This window comes from Poecilia reticulata, chromosome 5 (assembly GCF_904066995.2).
Source record: "Poecilia reticulata chromosome 5, P_reticulata-male-v2, whole genome shotgun sequence".
NCBI lineage: Eukaryota > Metazoa > Chordata > Actinopteri > Cyprinodontiformes > Poeciliidae > Poecilia > Poecilia reticulata.
The window spans coordinates 28,719,979-28,739,440 of NC_088834.1; the positions used below are offsets into that span (position 1 = coordinate 28,719,979).

The following is a 19,462-nucleotide window of genomic DNA, read 5'->3' on the forward strand; positions in this document are numbered from 1 at the left end:
CTGACCCGAATCCCGACTCAATGCATTGCGGGAGCGCATGTCGGGCGCACTGCAGGTCACGTGATGTCCAATTCAGTAATATCAGTAAATATCAATGGTCCTGCCTTCTGTCCTCGCAGGTCCCCTCGGACTCCCCGCTACACACTCAGAATGTCCTCAGCAGGAGTCGAGCTACATCGAGTTGCATTTAATGTTGTCGGAAAAAAGAAGTTCACGTTTTTAATGTCTAATTTGCCTTAACCATTTCCTGAATTCAGTCACCAGCGAGGGTGGCAAATCAACAAGATTGTAAGGCTTTGCGTTAGGGGAGCAACTGTCACCCCAGTAGTCCCGCCCTTGCGGTAATGTATTTACATTAACTTGCCAACCGCCAATAGAGTCAAAACAAGCACGGGGTATGCGTAAGCGGGAACGAGCATTGTACGTGCGCGCTATCACAGCACAGTGACAAATATGGCGGCCGCCGCCGGATCAGGTAATTATTCTGTCTTTACCGACAGTTTTTAATAGTATGTTGGCAAATAGTTTCCTTCCCGGTGCAGTTTATAACACGCACCGGCTGTCTCTTCATTGGTTATCGGCTTTGTTTGAGTCCAGCAGCCCTTAAGTTAGATTCCCTTCGTGATTGAATGTGGCAGGATGCTGTCACCAAGGGTGCTATAGCTAGCTAGCAGGTCGAACCGGTCCAGTGTTTCAGCAGCTGTTTCATAGCTCCGTTAGACTCATTGTCCTGGTCCATCTAAGCATTCCGGGGGAAGGCTGAAATTTTCCACCGTTTAAATCAGGGCTGGCATGAGCCAGGGATTTTTGCGGCTTACGTGGTCTCTGAGTGGTGACGCCCCCTGTTATCTGAGGCGGCAACTGTATCAGTGGACTCCTCAGAGATGAGCCTACTGGAGCCACGACATTCCTGATAAATCCTCGTAAAACTTTATGCACATGTTTATCTTTTTAAAGCTCTAAGGATATCTGTACCTGAGTTAAAACTTTTGTTTCTCCCAGTTGGACAACTTGAAAGTCTGTATAAACATGGAGCTTCTGTTGCGGTTTAGATACCTCTGTGTACCTCTTCGTGTTTAAAATATTAAATTCTACCACCTGTGCAGCTTATGTCCTTGCCAGCAGAGGGCGCACTCACCATTAAACGAAGGAAGTCTATTGAAATGCAACCAGGAAGAACATGTCTGGTGCAAACCCGTCAAACAAGGAAGAAGATAACAATAATAATAGAGATATGGTTTTAATGAGCCGCCGAAACTGTGGCGTTCTAATTTAAAAGTTATGAACTTAAAAATTAAAAAAGAAAACGGGAAGTCTTTTGTGAATAAAGACGAGTACATAATGTCAGTTTATCCACACACACCACCAACACTTTTAGACCGCGGTTACATCGGATTAGCATATATTAAAAATGTTTTCTGATATTCTGCTCTGACATTAAAACACAGCGAAAATGTACTAAAATAAAATGGAAAACCAGAAAATAAGCCACAAAACATGACATTTGAAGCATGAGGATTTGTGTTGCTTTCTCTTTGTATTTTAGAACCTTGTAAACGTGCCTCATTTTATATATAGTTACTTATGTATAAAGGAACTATACATAAGTTCCACAGTTGATTTATATCTCAACTGTGGAACCAACTAGTTGAGACTAGGACTATATAATATCAGAAAAGCATGTGGTTAAAATATTATTATTCAATATTGATATTAGTGATATTAGTGTGGACACTGGCGATACAGTGATGTATTTTCAACACATTGTGCTGCTGTGGTTTGAGACAAATGTAGCTTCCTTCTCTAAAAGCTCTGAAAAAGCGACACCTACAGGTATTATCTACAGAAATGTTTCTCTTCATCACAGACTTGTGTTTGTGTAAGCCAGTGTTTATTGTTTTATGTTCATGTTTTAGAAGTTTTTCTGCTCTGACACACCTGAGTCAGATGATTGCGGTTCAGCCATCATTTTTTACCAGGTGTGCTGAACTTGTAAAACAAAACATCGACAACATGCAGGTTCATATGCATCAAGGCCTGGGGTTGAAAGTACTGATGTATTTATTTTTCAATGTGTTTCTTTTCCTCTCTTTCTCTGTGTGTGTGCGTGCGCGCGCGCGTGTGTGTGTATAAAAGGCGTTGTTGTTCCTCGCAGTTTTCGGCTGCTGGAGGAGCTGGAAGAAGGTCAGAAAGGTGGTGGAGACGGTACGGTGAGCTGGGGCCTTGCAGATGATGACGACATGATGCTAACTCACTGGAACGGCATGATTATCGGCCCTGCTAAGGTGAGCCCCCTCCCAGCACACACATCACACAAACATACACACGCGCGCACACACAGAACACGTCTTTCAAATGGAACAAAGTGTTTTAACTCTGAATAAATAGGTGATGAAACCGACATCGTAGCTCCAGAGTTACACATCTAAAGGATTTTGGCTGCCGGCACATTTTCGTCTGGAGATAAACTTAATGCTGGTGAACTTGTAATTTGTATCAGCTGACCCCACTTGGCTGAAAATCTAACCAATGTACCAATCAGAAACATTTTCACCATCCCTGCACCGAAGGTTCCTGAAAATAACCTGAACAAAAGTTCAGGCTGGTTCTGGTGGAAACCCAACTACAGAAATTCCTGCTCTGTCTAATTTTATTTTTTGCTCTGCTGGACCATGCTATGGAGTAAAACTTTGTGAATAATCATGTGAAGAACCAACATACAAGTGTGATAGTTTTGGCAACTCTGAGTCTTAATGTCAGGAATGAGCAGCTGGACCCAGTCAGAGGTTCATGTCGGTCCCCCCCCCCCCATTTCATTAATGTGTTTTTGTTTTTGTCCTGTTTGCATTTCAGACTGTTTATGAAGGCAGAATATACAGTCTGAAAATAGATTGCGGTCACAGATACCCAGAGTACCCGCCTATGGTCCGCTTTGTTAACAAAATCAACTTGACTGGTGTTAACAGTTCAACTGGTGTGGTGAGTGTCTTTTTTTTAACACATTTTTGCTTTTCTGATTGCACAGTAATTTTTGATGCTAGCCCATGTGACTCATGGATAGTGTTTTGTGAAAAGTTACTTATTTGAAAGGCTTTCAGTAATGGAAAAGCCCGTCTTCCCTCAGTTGTAAGGTGTTGCATGGAGGGATGTACAGTATTATTGGCATGGTATCGGCATCGGACAATATTAGCTGTAGATTTTAATATCGGACATCGGCTGTTCTGTCAAAATAACTCACTGGTATAAGAAGAGTTGTTTTTATGACAAACCAGTGACATGATGCCTGCAACGCAGCACAACGTCATGAGAAACTGTTGAGTATTAATGCACGACTGATGTGCTTTTCACTTGTTGCTTGTGAACAAGTTGAGTTTAGTTTTGTGAAGATTTACAAATTTGCACTGTTTGATTGTTGTCATCGTTGTAGAGAGAGCAGATGTCATGAATAAATTTGACATTAAACATAATGCAAGTTGAAAGTGATGCATAATTTTTAGCTTTTGCATTTTGTATCAGATGCAAAAATAAGGACAGAAATAATGCAGTATAGAAAAGCCATATAGTTTCAGTATCAGTATTGGTATCGGTTATTGGCCAAATTAGTTTTAGTATATCGGCATATCGACCAAAAATTCAATATCGTGCATCCCTAGTTGCATTTATTTAAAAAGAAAGAACTAAATAAATATACAAACAGTATTTAAAAACATGAACACCACCAAACAAAACCATCTTTCTTTTTCATTTTTTGAAATGACAATACATGATTGCTTTTCATTTCCATCTGATGGAAATTAAATGAAATTTCCACAAAATCGGTTGCAACAACAAACCCCAAGTAAATTGAGTTGTAACAAATATTCGATGCTGAAGTAAACCAGATGAAACAAAGGGAGCGTTTCTTCCCTCAGGTGGACCTGAAGTCTATTTCGGCGCTGTCCCGGTGGAAGAACTCCTCCAACATCAAGATGGTGCTGCAGGAGCTCAGGCAGCACATGATGATGAAAGAGAACAGCAGGCTCTCCCAGCCGCCTGAGGGCCAGGTCTACAGCAACTGAAGCTGCTGCTACTGTCAACACTCTCTCACACACACAAACACACATACACAGATATATATATATATATATCTGTGTATGTGCACACACTCTCTGAAGCTGTTCAACCATCATGTTATCCAAGACTGTCAGCCCCAACTTCTTCCTATCAGAGCCTTCCGTTGCTCAGAGAACCCAGCCGCCTCACCCGCTGCCCAGACGTCTATCACCCTGACCAGCGGTCTAAAAAAAAAAAAAAAAGAAATGTTTTAGTCAGCTTTTATTTTTCCTCTTTGCATCCAGATCGCGACCTATCAAATGGTCTGACGGAATGTATCGGTGTATTCTGGGATCATGTGAGGCTGTTGACATTTTGTGCATGACGAACCACAATCTGCTGCAAACGATCCCCAGCAAAAAGGCAAAACAAAAAAACAACGATTTACCACTTCGCTTAAGTTAGCTTCACATTTCCAATCGTTCCCGTTTCTTCCTGGAGTAAACTTCTCGGGACCTTTCTTGAACTAAGCATGTCCAATACAAGGAGGTGAACATCTTCTTGACGCTATGTCAAGCCAGAGTGTTGCTGCTTTGTTTTAACTGTTTGTTTTTGATTTCTTTCTTTTGCCAAACTTCTGTGCCATATGTTTCATAGTGCTTTGTGCTAATTGTTAGCAACCACTGGAAAGAGGGCCAAATGGGGGTTTTGAGGTTTGGGAGGGAGGCGTTTCTGTAAGGATCACCACTGGAGAACGTTTTCGTTCAGCTTTGTTTTGTTTTTTTCCTGTGTATTCCATGGAATTGTCTCTACTTTCCGTCGTTCAGCGAACGCTCACTGAAGACAAGGTTCGGCTTTGGATGTTTATTTTGTAATGGGGTAGAGCCTAATCAGGGGGACGGTCACCTGTTGCATGGTTTTATTTGAATTAAACATTATTACTTTTGCACACAGTTGTATTTTTTATGACTGTCTATACACTTTGTGCGATTAAAATTTCCTCTTTTATACATATATAGATAATGAACAGAAAAGAGGTAATGCTATCAAAGTGCATTCTGTTTGTCAATGGCTTTATTGTTCAAAAATGGTGGAAATTGTTAATTTTGTTTCAGGTAAAAAGAAATTATCTTTTAGTTTGGTTCACTGATCTGATGTCTCTAAATTGCCTTTAGGTATAAAGCTTCCATCACACAGCAGATCTTGATGTTCAATTCCAATTTGTTTTATATTTTTTAATAGCGAAATCATACTACCACAATGAGACTCCTATGTCTACGTGCGCAGAAGAAGAACATAAACGTCACGCACTGTGCTATGATGATGAAAAAATGATTGGAGGCAAACAGAAAAGAACGTGACTGGAATAAATCTTAGTGGATTCAATATTATCAGTATAATTAACTGACCTGACTTGGATTAATAGCAGAACTAAATGATGGTGGACGTCACACGTTGAGCAAAAATGAACAAGTTGGGAAAAAAGTTAAAACAGCCGTTGAGTCAAAGTGTTAGACTTCCACACAATATTAGCAGGGTTTCCATAGTGATGCCCCCTCATTTTGCTCTTGGGGTCTGGCCCGGACCGGACCAGACCAATGTAAATGTTCTCAATGGTCAGTTGCACCAGAATGTGATGCTAAATCCCCATTAAACAGTTAAAATATTAATAAATAGCTGTTTCTGCATTCAACAAATAAAATTAAATAATAATGAACGTCTTTTGATATTACTCCCTTCAATAGTTAGTGATTTTTTTATATATCTACAATCAAAATCACAGATTTGTGGATCTAATTTATAAATATCAAGGAATCTTCAATATTTGCGCTTATGTCTTGACAGTAAATGTGACGTTTTGTTTCTCGCCACAACGATCACGGACGATAACGTGACCTCAAGTTAAGTAGCATAAGAAAGTAAAAAAATTATTTCTATAGCACCTTTCACACACAGATCACAAAGTGATTAACAGAAGCAAAACTGTCTAATTGAAAAAAACTAGTTGTTTCCTAAGAGTCTGTACAGTGTAGGGACAGTGGGAGGACATCCCCGAAAAGCTCGGTGTCCACGGGTTTTGAAATGGGTTCAGGATGCAGCCAGTAATATAATACTCAAAAACCTCAATCATGAAAGTTCAAACCAGAATTTTAAAATAAATCTTGCAGTGCAGGAAGCCGGTACAGTGAAGGCAAGAACAGGACTTGTCAGAATCACTATTGCTATTGTCAGTAAAAAGGTTTACAGTCTAGGGAAATGTTTTGATGTAGTGATGAAAAAAAAAAAAAAGAAAATATGAATATCTAAAGAAAAATATACAACATTTATGCACCTGTAGCATAGCAGATGGATGAAGTAGCTGTGTAATGCCACAGCCTTAGGACTGGGCAACATGGCTGAAAAACATGTCATGATACAAGCTTTTCATATCAGTTGGTTTTAATGAGACTCTTAATAGTTGATACTTTTGTTTTGATGAAATGCTGGAATGGCTTTCCACGAGTCAGCAGGTCTCAGGCTGCCTATGGCAGCGTGACGCGCTAAGCAGATGAGGCATTTAACCCACAAGCCAATCAAACTGAACTGCAGAGTTTGAGAGTCGGACCGGACAGCCGACTGAAGCAGCTCCATTCAGTCCAAACCTTCCTGCAAGGGAGAGTCAGAATGTAACTGGAACCAGACTGCTGTAACGGAGCAGGCCGGTCATGGGGGCTGTCCAGAGGATCTTTACCTTCACAGGCTGTGTAAGTATTCACACATTTTTTTATTTCATGTTAGATGGCATTGTCATTAGTGATTTTTATGGTTAGCAATGGTGCTGGAGTCAGTTTTACTGTTTTACTGTAAAAGACAATGTTTTAATTTAAAGAAAATATATTTTTTAAATAAAATTAACATGGAAACAACTTAGAAAATGAATGTACAAATGCAAAATGTACAAACTACTGTTTAATTTATCAACAGTTTTAAATTGTTTTATAGTTTACAGATGTTTTCTGCCAATTTTCACTGTTAAATATACAGATTTATTTATTTATTTATTTATTTTTACAATGCTCCATCATCTTATGTGGACTTTCATGTGACAAATGAGATTTTTGGCCAGCATGATTATGTTTCAGTGCCAAGGCATATGATAAACTGAGAATAATTCAATAGTCCTCATTTAGATCCCATTGAGAACAATTGGAGATGCGGAGGCTCTAGATCTAACACAGAGAAACTTAGATTAGTGTAGGTCACAGTCCAGAATTTCTATATTGCTTAATCTATTTTTTATAATTCTTGAACAACACTCTTTAAAAATTACAGCTATGAATCAAAGCAACCCATTGTATCCATAGCAAATATTCAAGCTAATAGTAATAATAGCAAAAAGAGGAAGTCTTAGTACTCAGGCTTACTGTATAACAGCAGTAGCTTTCTGTGCCGAAATGTCCACATTGAAGGACTTTCTTGCTTTGTGGTCAGAGAGGGATTAACTATCTTCTAAAAATGTCTTTCTGGTTCTGTCATGGTTGTTTGGTTGTGTCATGTGACCTCCTGTAAATTGCCATGGCCCAGTTTGTAAGAAGATTAAGCTGACTTTGTTTACCTGCCAGGGGTATTAACATGTTGACAATCCTCTGGTGCCTTTCTTCCGACTCTGCTCTGCTGTTGCTGCATTGAAGAAAAAAGAAAATCAATGAGCAGAACATACGTTTGTTGGCTGCCAAGTTGTGCTACCTGCCTGGTATAAATCTGTCACTTGTACCTGGTATTTATTAACATGATGCCGACAGACACATTTGCAGCAACAGAGGCACAGATTTAGTTGTGTTTCAGCAACTTTGTTTTTTAATATGACCATCTTATGGATTAAACATCCTGTCTCTGTTCTCAATGTAAGCAAGTGTTTTTGTCTGAAGCAACATTAAACTGCCACCATGGCCAACAGGGCCTGGCCACCGTGTCAATAGTGTCTCTTAAAACAGAGACATCTTCTAAAGATAGTTGGTCTGCTGGGTCCAGCTGGCTGGTTCGTGTATTGGTGGTGGACCCAGATGCAGCAGGCATTAAGGTTGGGCGATATGCAAGATTTTCCCAGTCCAACAAATAGCAATAGGCGATATATTCACGCAGGTGATGTTTGAACCATTTTCTATAAAAAATTATAAATGATATTGAGAAGCCACCCTTTTAAATGGTGTAGTAAAATGTTCTTATTAAATAATAACGAAACACCGAGTCAACCAGAGAAATGTACATTTATTTTTATATATTTTATTTAGAAAATCAGAGTAAAAGAAAACCAATGGAAGATCGGAAGATCAAACCCAGAGAATGAAACTTTAAAAACATACATTTCGGTATGTTTTTGCTTACGTGACCAAGGGAAATATAGTCAATTGGTCACGTAAGTATGGAATTTTCCATCAGCTTCCCTCCTTAGGGATTTTTCCCATCAGAGAATAAACAAAGAAACTTTTTTTTTTTCCACATCTTCAGCTTGCACCTGTGTCCTTGGACAGAACGGGTTCAGTAAGTTCAAATAACAATAACAACTTCTCTGAAATCTTTTACTATCTGGTTCCCCAGTAAATAAAACAAAGTTTTCTTTTTCCACCACAATTGTCATATATCTCAAGTAAATAATTTCGAGATAGTCTCGTGGAATTGCATAAACCTCCAACGACTTCAGAAAATTAAAATGAATGAGTGGACTAAAAGACACTGATTACAAAATTGTACTTTAGAAAGTAGATGAAGGTGAAAAAAAATTGTTTTCACAACAATCATCCTCTGGTCTGCCAAGTTTTAAGCTACGGTCAAGTTTCACTCCTAATTTTATATCATTAGGAATGACCCCTTATAATCTCATTGGGATGAATAGGGGGTAAAAGACCTAGACTGGGTGAAATGGTTACATGACATTTGAACAAAATCCATTCGGTTTTCTCATTATTTAGGTGGAGAAATCTTTGAGAGAGTCATTCTTTAATTTCCCTTTAGCTGCATCTGTCAATGGAGTTTACACTAAGTGATATTGAGGGTCAGGATACACACTTGTTTAGGAAGGGAAAATGTGGTTCCTGGAAATGAAACAAATCTATCTATAGACACATGTAGAGAGTCCTCCTGTCCTTATAAAAAAATGATTTGTACATTACAGATAACCACTTTTACCCGTATCTTCTAGGCTCCTTTTTACTCACCACAATTCGTTTGTTTCCCCAGATGTGCAGCAATGCTACATGTCCAGTTTGCAGCTGCTGTCCAAGCAGCAGGAACTCCACAGTGACCAGAATCATCTACGCTTCCATCCTGTTGCTGGGTACCATTGTTGCCTGCATAATGCTCTCACCAGGGATGGAGCAGCAACTCAGAAGGGTACGAATAAATTATGCAATCATATCATGGATGGAGTGGTTATGTTTCTGAATAAAAAGTTGACAAACCCCCCCCACCTCAACAAAGATAGATAGACTGCAAAAAATATACATGATTTCCACACAATGGATCCAGAGTATTGTAAGTGTTAAAAGACCACAACCGTGCGTGAATAGCTGAAATCTGTAAATACTGAAGATCTTAGAATGCTTAGGACAGTTTAAACACCAAATACATCTTATTAAGGTAAGGTAAGGTAAGGTAATTTTATTTATATAGCACATTTTCAGCAACAAGGCAATTCAAAGTACTTTACATGAGTTAAAAGGAAATACAAACAAAATAAACCAAAGGAAAAGAGGAAAGGACACATTAAGGCAGATGGCAACATTCAGACAAAACAAAGGAATGAAACAAAGACATGAGTGAAGGTGGTGACGTCAAAGGGCCATGGAGCCAGGTGGCTGTGGTCCTTGGCATAGTCCGACAGAGGTGTTTGTTATCAAGGCATGATGTCCTTAGGGGTGCTCAGCTCCACAGCTCCATGGAAACAGGAGGGGGTGAGGAGGGAAGAGCGTTACGTTTACATATCTTCGAGGAGATTAGAGATATGCAGCCCTTCCAAGGCCACACGGGGAAAGCCGATTCATAAACAGAATGTCTTAGGTCGGGAAGTTAATGAATTTCAATCTTCTCTAAAGTCTCTCAGATACATCTCAGTTCTCAACTATCCAAATTAGTTTGGTCGTTCCACTGAACCGAAACTAGCAACTTCTCCAAGATCAATTCCAACTCTTAGTGAGTTTTAGAGTCCTCGTCTCTGTCCACACCAACAGTCTGAGTGTTTGCTAGTTCGGCCAAGTCCGTCAGGGAGCAGAGGAAAAAAGCGTCTGCCTTCATCGAGAGCAAGAGAGAAAGCTTATTAATGCTTTAATATTCACAGTGGAAACCGTCTTACCCCTACTGTCAAAGCTAACATCCACTGTCTTCCTTATCTTTACCTCTAAAGGTTTCAGTGTGTCAACGAAACTAAATGGCGCTCTGGGTGAGCTGCTTTGTAAACGCCACCCAGTCATATTTCAAGCAACATGGCGCCAAGGTTTTTCAGCTTCCCAAGCTGCATTTTCTTTGGAATATTTATGAAGAATCAGTGGATTTTTAGCTAATAGTAGAGTTATGTTCCACACAAAAGTCTATGAATAGGTGAATTTACAAATACTGAACCACGACAAGGCGCATGTCCACTGTCATTGTTCCTCTGAATTGACCTAAGGACCTAAATTAGTTTTAGATACTGTGTACGGTCAGGTGTCAGCCTTGTTTAAATGTGAAGTGCGATGCTCAGATTGTTCCTCTTTTTTTTTTTTTTTCTTTCGTCAGGTGCCAGGTTTCTGTGATGACACGGAAGGCTTCTTTATTCCAGCCCACCAGGCATACTTGAAGTGTGAGATGTTGGTGGGCTACAAAGCAGTGTACCGCTTCTGCTTCGGCATGAGCATGTGGTTCCTGAGCTTCTCCATTTTTACACTTAACATCAAGACCAGCAGAGACCCTCGCGCTTCCATACACAATGGGTAAGGACTGAAATAGTGGCAGGAATATTTAGCCTATCATGAAACAAACAACAAATTCTCAGGTTAGCCTGAGTACCTTATAGTTCCGTTTTAGTAGCTAAAAAAAAGGGGGTGGGGGTGAAATAAAGAATTAATTTGTAAATGCAGTTGCTATGAGCTTTGAAAGCTAAAGAAGAAGAAGCATGGCAGGATTTGTTCACAACTTATTTAGAAAAGAAGATTGAGTCTTTTTTTAATTTTAGTGACACTGATTCAGAAAAAAGTCAACGTATCCTATCTGCTTTTAGAAATTCTGAGACTTACTTTGGAGCAATGGGACGTCTTTGTCTGTGAAATATCTCTGTTGGGATTCCATGTCAAGAGAACGCTCCAAGGCTCTAAAATCCTGGTTCTCAAACACTATTGATGGTTTCAAGGGATAGGTCTGTTACTATCAGTCTACAAATGACAATATAAGAAATGCTGGGTTTTCTCCTCCCCCAGTCCAATAATGGTGAAAGTCAGACAACCATACACTCACATACTCACACTTAAGGACAATGTAGAGACCTACGTTGCCCTTAAGTGTGAGTATGTGAGTGTATGGTTGTCTGACTTGTGTGTCTGTGTTTCCCTGTCGTCTCATGGACTTTTGACTTGTATTCCTGCCTTGTATTAGGAACCACTCCCCTCCTGACATTCCAAGGAAAAGCAGTCCTCAGATGCAACCATCTGAGGATGGATGCATAGTGAGATTATGGATGTTTGTCAAGTTTCAATATTTTTAAGCTTTTGACATGGGTTTTATCCACTTTGCCTTGGGTCATATGACATTGCATGTTCCCCATGAACTGTTGGGGTGCCACAGTTCTGTGCTGCTGAGTTCCTCAAAATTGTGTCGTCAAATAATGTTAAGATAATAGTTTATAAAGTTTACTTGTCCACTAATCTATTCCTAGCTGGAGAAATTAGAACATACAAGGGAATACTCAAGAGAAAAATCTTCAAATCAGAAGTAGAAAAAGGTTCAGTGTAGGTGACCATTAAGCCTTGGCTGACTGAAGGTTAAGAACAGAGACAGACTAACATGGAAGCATTTGGTTCCAGCATGAAACGCTTCTGCAACGATCTATTTGTTAAATTTTCAGCTGGTTTGTTTTCACACTGTAGGGTGTCTAATGAACTAAACCCTTTGAAAACCTCTACACTTGTGCTTTTGTTTTGGTTGTATTTACCCAGAATGCCCTGCGCGGTAGTTCACTTCTTGCTCTTGGATGTGTCTCCGGTCCTCTTGACATTCACATTCACTTCAGCTGAACCGAGACCTGGGTTTGTAGGCAGACAAGAGTTTTATATTTTTGGAGTTCGACTGTACTTTTGTACCTCCCGAAATGAACCAGACTTTCGAGACAAACAAACTAGAGCTCACCATCCCAAACAGGGATGGTGAGAGCGCAGCTTTGATTTTGGTGAATTTACCGCACAATTACAACCGTCTTATTATCTAACTGAAACTCATCATATTTATTTTCAGATACTGGTTCTATAAGTTTGTTGCCTTGGTGGCAAGTACAGTTGGTGCCTTTTATATTCCAGATGGGCCTTTCACCTACAGTAAGACCTTTATATTTTTTCTCATTACAGTGTCTATCAGAGGAGTAACTGAATGACCTGTGTGGCTTTGTGTTGTTGCAGCGTGGTTTGTCATAGGCTCTGGAGGAGCTTTCTTTTTCATTCTCATCCAACTGGTGCTGCTGGTGGACTTTGCTCACTCATGGAATGAGTCTTGGGTGCAAAATATGGAGAAAGGCAATTCCAGAGGCTGGTACACAGGTCTGTGTCTGCAACTGCAACTCTATTTTTAATAGTGTCCTTTCAAAGACGTAAATTGTTTCTGCAATATAATTTGCTTTGTGCTGTTTGTCTTTAGTTTTGCTGGCGGTCATGACCCTTAACTACGTCACTGCGTTTACTGCGGTTGTATTGTGCTTCATCTTCTACGCCAGACCTGATGCTTGCTTCATCAACAAGTTCTTCATCAGCTTCAACGTGATGTTGTGCATCGTGGCCTCTGTTGTTTCTGTGCTACGTAAAGTACAGGTACAAGAGATTTGGGCTTCCTCAAACATATTTCACTATCACTGAAGCAATAATTTGGGAGGTTCTTAAAATATACAATCAAAATTAAAATATTGATTACTTACTTAAATAATTAGAAACATTAACATTAATGTAATAATTATGTCCTTAAATCAGCATAATGCAAAATTACCATATGGTTAACACTGGACTGGTTTAGCCCTGCCCAAAGCCCCGCCCCTCAACTTTGGGGCGGGGCTATGGGCAGGATGTCATTATATCAACAAACAAAGAATGGCTAAAATAAGCTTTGTTGTCATTTTAGCGTTATTTGGAGCTTATGGTTTTGCTGTGTCTATCGTTTTGGTAGAGAGAAGGAACGGACACCCCAGTCACACGAAGTCTTTCGGAAAATCTCTCTTGATACTGGCGGACGTTGCTGAAGCAGTGGTCCATTAAGTTCTCCAAAAATTGACATTCCCCATTGATGTGAGCACATTCCCAAGAAAAATTCAATGAATTTAACCAGACATTTCAAAGAGGCTCTGTTGCTGCCGATGTAAGGAATACTGTGCGTTAAAACACACTAGAACTGAACATTTGGACTTGTTTACTTGCAACTTCAGCATAACTGAACTTGGAAAAGAAAAAGGCGGATTCACAAAACTGGGATGTAGTGTGTGTGAGCCAGTTACTAGCATGAAACTTTCAACTGTTTGGTAACCTTTACGCCATTGTCTCAACCTGTTGAAGGATCTGAAGGATTTGGGTTATTTCCAAAATCACTGGCTCCAGGGCCAGTTGTGACTTGTGATGTTTTTGAGCAGGTTCCTCTTTGACTGTTACACAGTCTCATAATAAAAATAATAGATTTCGTAATAATGAGGTTTTAGGAAAAGCCAAGAGATATATCACAAATGTAAACTAAAAGTCCATTTGGGTCCCCTCAACAAAGTGGGTACCAATAACGCTTTTTCTTGTATTTTAATTTTTTTTTATCACATTTTTTAACTCTTTTTTAATTAAGTTTTCCAAACAAAAAGCAAACACATGCAACCTGTCTAGCAAGTACAGGATTAATAGAGTCATATTCTTTTCATTTGTATTCACAGGAATTTCAGCCACATTCAGGACTGCTACAGTCGTCTTTCATCACCCTGTACACAGTGTTCTTGACCTGGTCCGCTATGACGAATGAGCCTGGTGAGAATATATATTTATATATATGTTTTAGCAAGGAGATTGCTCCAGATATTGATTTATAGATTCCAGACTTGAACAAAGCTGACACCATTTCTTGAATTTTACAGAAAACGTGTCACAATTGAGTTGTGTTGAATTCATAGTTTTGATCCGTATTATTCTTATTTTGATTAGATCAGCCTTGTTGGGGCTCTATAGCAAAGCATAGAAGGCATTTCAGCTGACTGTTCAGGTTCAAAGTTGTTGCTTTTAGAAAAATATGGCCGTGTTCCTTAAGGTCTTCTTCTTATTAAATTGTATTATTATTGCATGCTTCTTGTAAAGAACTCAAATAGGATGGTGTTTACAGGCATATCAGTTGCTCAGTGATCTGGCTCTGGTCTGCTCACTCGTTCCCATAAACGTGTTCTTTCAATTCAACTTTTTCTTCAGATGAAATATATATAGTTAATCTTATCATAATCCTAGCAAAATATTATGTCCACAAGATGAAATGGAGTGAAAAAAATCCCCTCTTTTAATAATTTTCAAGAAACTGACTTGAAAATGTATATTGCCTCTGTTGAAAAAGTTAACTTTAATAATAAGAAACTGTTAAAAACCTTTAACTCTTCTCCAAAAATTTAACTTAATCTCATAAGCAGATCCCTCTGCTTTTTTTTTTTTTTTGCTGTAATATATTCTTCTTCATATGTATTCGAATATATTTTTGACACTTTTTGTTATGAAAACTATAACTGCAAAAAGTACACAAAGTTTTATTTTACCAATGTATAAATATTATATATATTTCAAAAGAGCAGAAAAAATCTTTTGTTTTTTGAACAGTAACAATATTTGTTGTTTGTCTGTTGCTAGGAGATGAGCATATTTTCTGGTAACCAAGTGCAACGAAATAAACGTGATTTTTTCTTTTCAAATGTAAAAATCAGAAGGCAGTGCATTAGCATTAACACAAACATTGCTAATGTAGCTACTGCCCATATTAGCGGTACTCTTTCCCTAAAATAAGCTGTTTAGCTATTTTGTTTATTAGCCATGTTTAGCACATTCCACTGCCAGAATTTAGGCTAATATTAGCAGTTTGGCCAATTTAACTTGTATAGTAATTTTAACATACTGAATGGAGTAAGTTCATGTTACTCCACATGGTTGTGACTCTCCACATGCTATTGAGTACATTTTAGCATCAGAATGCTGGGTTGAAACAGACAGGCAAACTTTGGCAGGCCCTGTTTAAATTTCTTCAGAAATTTTATAGTTTCTGTTCTATTTTAGTTCAGTCTGTTCTTAGTTCTTTTTTACACTTAGATTATTTTTATTCATATTTATTTCTTGTGCTTAGTGTTTTATCTTGGTTAGATTTGAATTCCCGGTTCCCTTGTCCTTGCTCTCACAGGCACATGTTTTTGTTTTGCACCATTTGTTTTGAATCACGTGGGGCAAAAGTGTAAGTGCAATATTTTTTCTGAAAATGTGACTAAAAACAATTTTGTCTAATTGTTCTTAAGATTTTGGAGGAACGTAAGGCTAATTGTTGTTTGTGAAAAGACTGGGAAAAAATCTCAAGTTTCGATAAAATTGTCTTTCTGACTTCAACTTCACAGTTATGAGGCATAACTACTTTTGCACCAAAAATAACTCCATAAACGTAACCCCATTTTGTTCACGTTATAGCCACAACTGTTAACTGCTAGCTTCGTAGTTTGCATAATTTGATTGCTAAATGTCATATTTGTATTGAATCTGGACCTAAAACGCAACATCTTACTTTCCCCTCTCCATCTTGAATCGCGTCACCTTCGTGCCTCATTTAAAATCAAGTGGCTGAAACCCATGAAACATTTCCATGGCTTGTATTAATACATGCTTGGCAGGATTTGAACCACTGATTTCCACTCTGCTTAAATCCTCCCAAAAAATATCTTTCAACGATTGTTTTTGCATTAGCAGTTTTCTCTTCTTGGTGCAGGCTGAATATTTTTGTGTTGCTGTGTTCAGATCGAGAATGCAACCCCAATCTGCTCAGCATCTTCCAGCAGATCACTGCTCCCACAATTTGGCCCCCGGAAACAGAAAACCAGACGGCCGTGGTGATCATCGGAGCCGAGGAACCTGTTCAGACGTCCCCCTACTTACAGTGGTGGGATGCCCAGAGCATCGTGGGGCTGATTATATTCGTTCTGTGCATTCTTTATTCGAGGTAAAAAATAAATAAATAAATAAATAGACCAATTTATTTCCATGAGAGTTTGCTAGTTAAGGGTAGAAAGCCATACTTGTCCAGATTGGGCAAAAACAGCTTAACTGTGAGCCAAAAAGCATAGTGTGTCCTGAGTAAGCCTGGATGAAACCTAACTTCCTGGTTTGTCAATGTAGGAAGTCTAGTTTTATAAACTTCACTCATTACAATTTGTGAAACTGAAGGAAATGTAAATAAAAGCAAAAAAAAAACAAAACCTTTGCTATTCAGAAATTATTAATTTGATCCCTTGAAACATGAAATAAAGAACAATCTGGAAACTCAAATATCTGTCCAGACTCACTTCTCATTTTTCCATACTTGCATGAAGTATGGATTGCCTTGTTTTGGACTCAAATAACTGTAACCAGAAGAACATTAGATACAGAGGTTATTGAAACAGATGATGTTTCACCCCATAGCTGTTTTCTTGTTTTCTGTTCTGGCCTGTTTGGTTAGGTTAGGCCTGTTGAGGTTACTTTAGGTAAATATGAAAATATCTCACCTCTGCAGCAAACAAATTGCTATAAAGGATGTGTATCAATGAATGTTGTTGCTTTTAAACTGTTTCGTAGTTTGTTTTAAACTTGGGCTTTGGTGTTACCAAGTTGTCGTATGTTGTCCCTTTTGAAAATGAGATCTGGCTCTCAATGGGGTTTTACCTGGTTAAATGGAGGAAATAAAAAAAAATGTGATCATTTATTGTGCCCACCTTACTTGGCCGTGTGGCAGTTTGACGCCAAACAAGGTGAACAATCTACAAGAAAGCTGGAACATAATATGTCGTGGTGCTGTTATGTTACAAATAATCGTGGTCATGTAAAATATTTCAGACACCGATATCTCTTGTCCGCAGCATACGTTCCTCAAACACGAGTCAGGTGAACAAGTTGACCATGGCCTCCAAGCAGTCGGCTGTCCTCATTCAGGGGTCCAGCAGCAGTGGCATGTTGGAGGACTCCCGGGGGCCCAGGCGGGTGGAGGACAACGAGCAAGACATGGTCCAGTACAGCTACTCCTTCTTCCACTTCATGCTCTTCTTGGCTTCCCTCTACATCATGATGACACTCACCAACTGGTACAGGTCAGTGATCCCTGCAAACATTTAGCTCAACTTTAAAGTTTTCATTGGGGACTGTTTGTTAACCTGTTATAGAAATATGTCTCACTAGAAAAATGAGTTTTTTGTGTGTGATTCTCCATTTCACAGCCCAGACGCAGACTACACCATAACAAGCAAGTGGCCAACAGTGTGGGTAAAGGTCTCCTCAAGCTGGTTGTGTTTGGCTCTTTACATTTGGACCCTTGTGGCCCCTATGATTTTCCCAAACCGAGACTTCAGCTGATGCTGTGACGAGGGACAGAATCATTTCTTGTGGAGATGGACCTGGAACGGCTCATCTGTTTTTATTTGTAGAGAATTGGTGATCAGGTTAAGTGTGCCAAAACATAATGTATAGAAAGACAAGCAATCAACGGAAACATCTGTTGTGTGATGTACAGCTGGGGTTCTCCTTATGTATCTTATGTACCATGTAATGAGTGTATCTCTGCACTATGCAGAGATACTACATATATATATATATATATATATATATATATATATATATATATATATATATATCAGGAAAAAGGAGCACGAGAAACTGGAGAAATACCAGGGCCTCAGGGAGGAACTGGAAAAGACCTGGAAGGTGAAGACCACAGTGGTGCCTGTGGTCATTGGGGCCCTCGGGGCAGTCACCCCCAAACTGGAGCAGTGGCTCAAACAGATCCCAGGAACAACATCAGACATCTCAGTCCAGAAATGTGCAGTTCTAGGCACAGCCAAGATACTGCGCAGAACCCTCAAGCTCCCAGGCCTCTGGTAGAGGACCCGAGCTCAGCGGATGAAACAGACCACCCGCGGAGGGTGAGAAGGGAATTTATATATATATATATATATAGCTTGTGTTTTTGACCTTAAAATAAGAAGTTAGCTGGTCTTAGGAAGACAAAACCAGAAATATGACATGTATTTTTGAACAGCTTAACATGCACATAAGAGGGAATAGAGTCTAACAAGGGAATAATAACCCAGAGGTCAACACAAGAGCCTAGTGGCTTGGAGCCTAGGTCAGTCATTCGTCCAGCGGCCCGTCGTGTTTTTGAGTTAAAAAATGTTTAAGGTGAACAGGAATTTTGAAAATATCGCTTGATAATTATGTATTATTGAAAGATTGGTAGATTAATACTTGAGCACCAACTATAAAGCCTTAAAAATGCAAACATTTTAAAAAGACTTTCAAAAATAAGCAATGCTTACCCTGGTGGGGGTACAAGTAAAGCCTGGTGGCCCACCAGGCTTATAATACACTGGGGGAAACCCTGGTATGGTCAAGATTTTTCTGATTAGTTTTCGTTTTTTTATATGTATATGTAATCTAGAAACATTTTCAAATGAATGTATGTGGCCTACACACTTTTAAGAATGTGATCTAACAAAACACTAATTAGACTCATTTTGATTAAATCGTGGAATATTACATCTAATTTAAAATGCTCTAACAATTAGACTACGTTGATTAAATCGTGAGTGCAAACAAATTAAATTGAGACCTACTAAAAACATTGATGCTCAATCTAATATTTCCACTAAACAGACTGGAATGTTCAGTCAGCTGCTGTATTTTTAGTTTTGTGAGACGAGAAAACCATTTGTGTAGATGATAAGGAAAATATATTTTCATTAACAGCTTTTTATTTTTGCAGGGTTTATCATTTAAATGACTCATTTATGTACTCAATGCCCATGTGAACAGTCATGGGGTCTTATGGAGAAACCCTCACAGGAGTGATATTTATCATTTGTATGATTATTATTGCTAATAATAGAAATGATTTTTGTCAACTGTGAATGATAATTTGATAATTGTTTATTAACCTAAAACACAAGAATATTGCGTCATTACATTTTTTTTATATATTCCAATGTTTATCTAGT

The 19,462-nt window shown here is 38.8% G+C and overlaps 2 protein-coding genes and 1 long non-coding RNA gene across 3 annotated transcripts; 2 read left to right on the top strand and 1 right to left on the bottom strand.

Moving 5' to 3' along the window:
• Positions 1–322: 322 nt before the first annotated feature.
• Positions 323–4,981, top strand: LOC103465507 (ubiquitin-conjugating enzyme E2 variant 1-like). Its single transcript, XM_008410419.3, has 4 exons — positions 323–475; positions 2,137–2,285; positions 2,854–2,979; positions 3,912–4,981. The coding sequence occupies exons 1-4, from the start codon at positions 454–456 to the stop codon at positions 4,056–4,058; spliced, it is 444 nt and encodes a 147-aa protein (XP_008408641.1). The 5' UTR covers positions 323–453; the 3' UTR covers positions 4,059–4,981.
• Positions 4,982–5,821: 840 nt separating this feature from the next.
• On the top strand, positions 5,822–19,445 carry serinc3 (serine incorporator 3). The gene is made up of 10 exons (XM_008410418.3): positions 5,822–6,776; positions 9,250–9,402; positions 10,783–10,976; positions 12,490–12,569; positions 12,651–12,788; positions 12,886–13,055; positions 14,147–14,237; positions 16,239–16,440; positions 17,336–17,563; positions 17,690–19,445. Exons 1-10 carry the CDS (start codon positions 6,738–6,740, stop codon positions 17,823–17,825), a joined length of 1,431 nt encoding a protein of 476 aa, XP_008408640.1. The 5' UTR covers positions 5,822–6,737; the 3' UTR covers positions 17,826–19,445.
• On the bottom strand, positions 6,601–12,482 carry LOC103465505 (uncharacterized). Its single transcript, XR_533807.2, has 3 exons — positions 12,191–12,482; positions 7,628–7,692; positions 6,601–6,678 (listed from the first exon to the last, which is right to left on the bottom strand). It is a non-coding gene; the product is annotated as an uncharacterized LOC103465505 (long non-coding RNA).
• Positions 19,446–19,462: the final 17 nt, after the last annotated feature.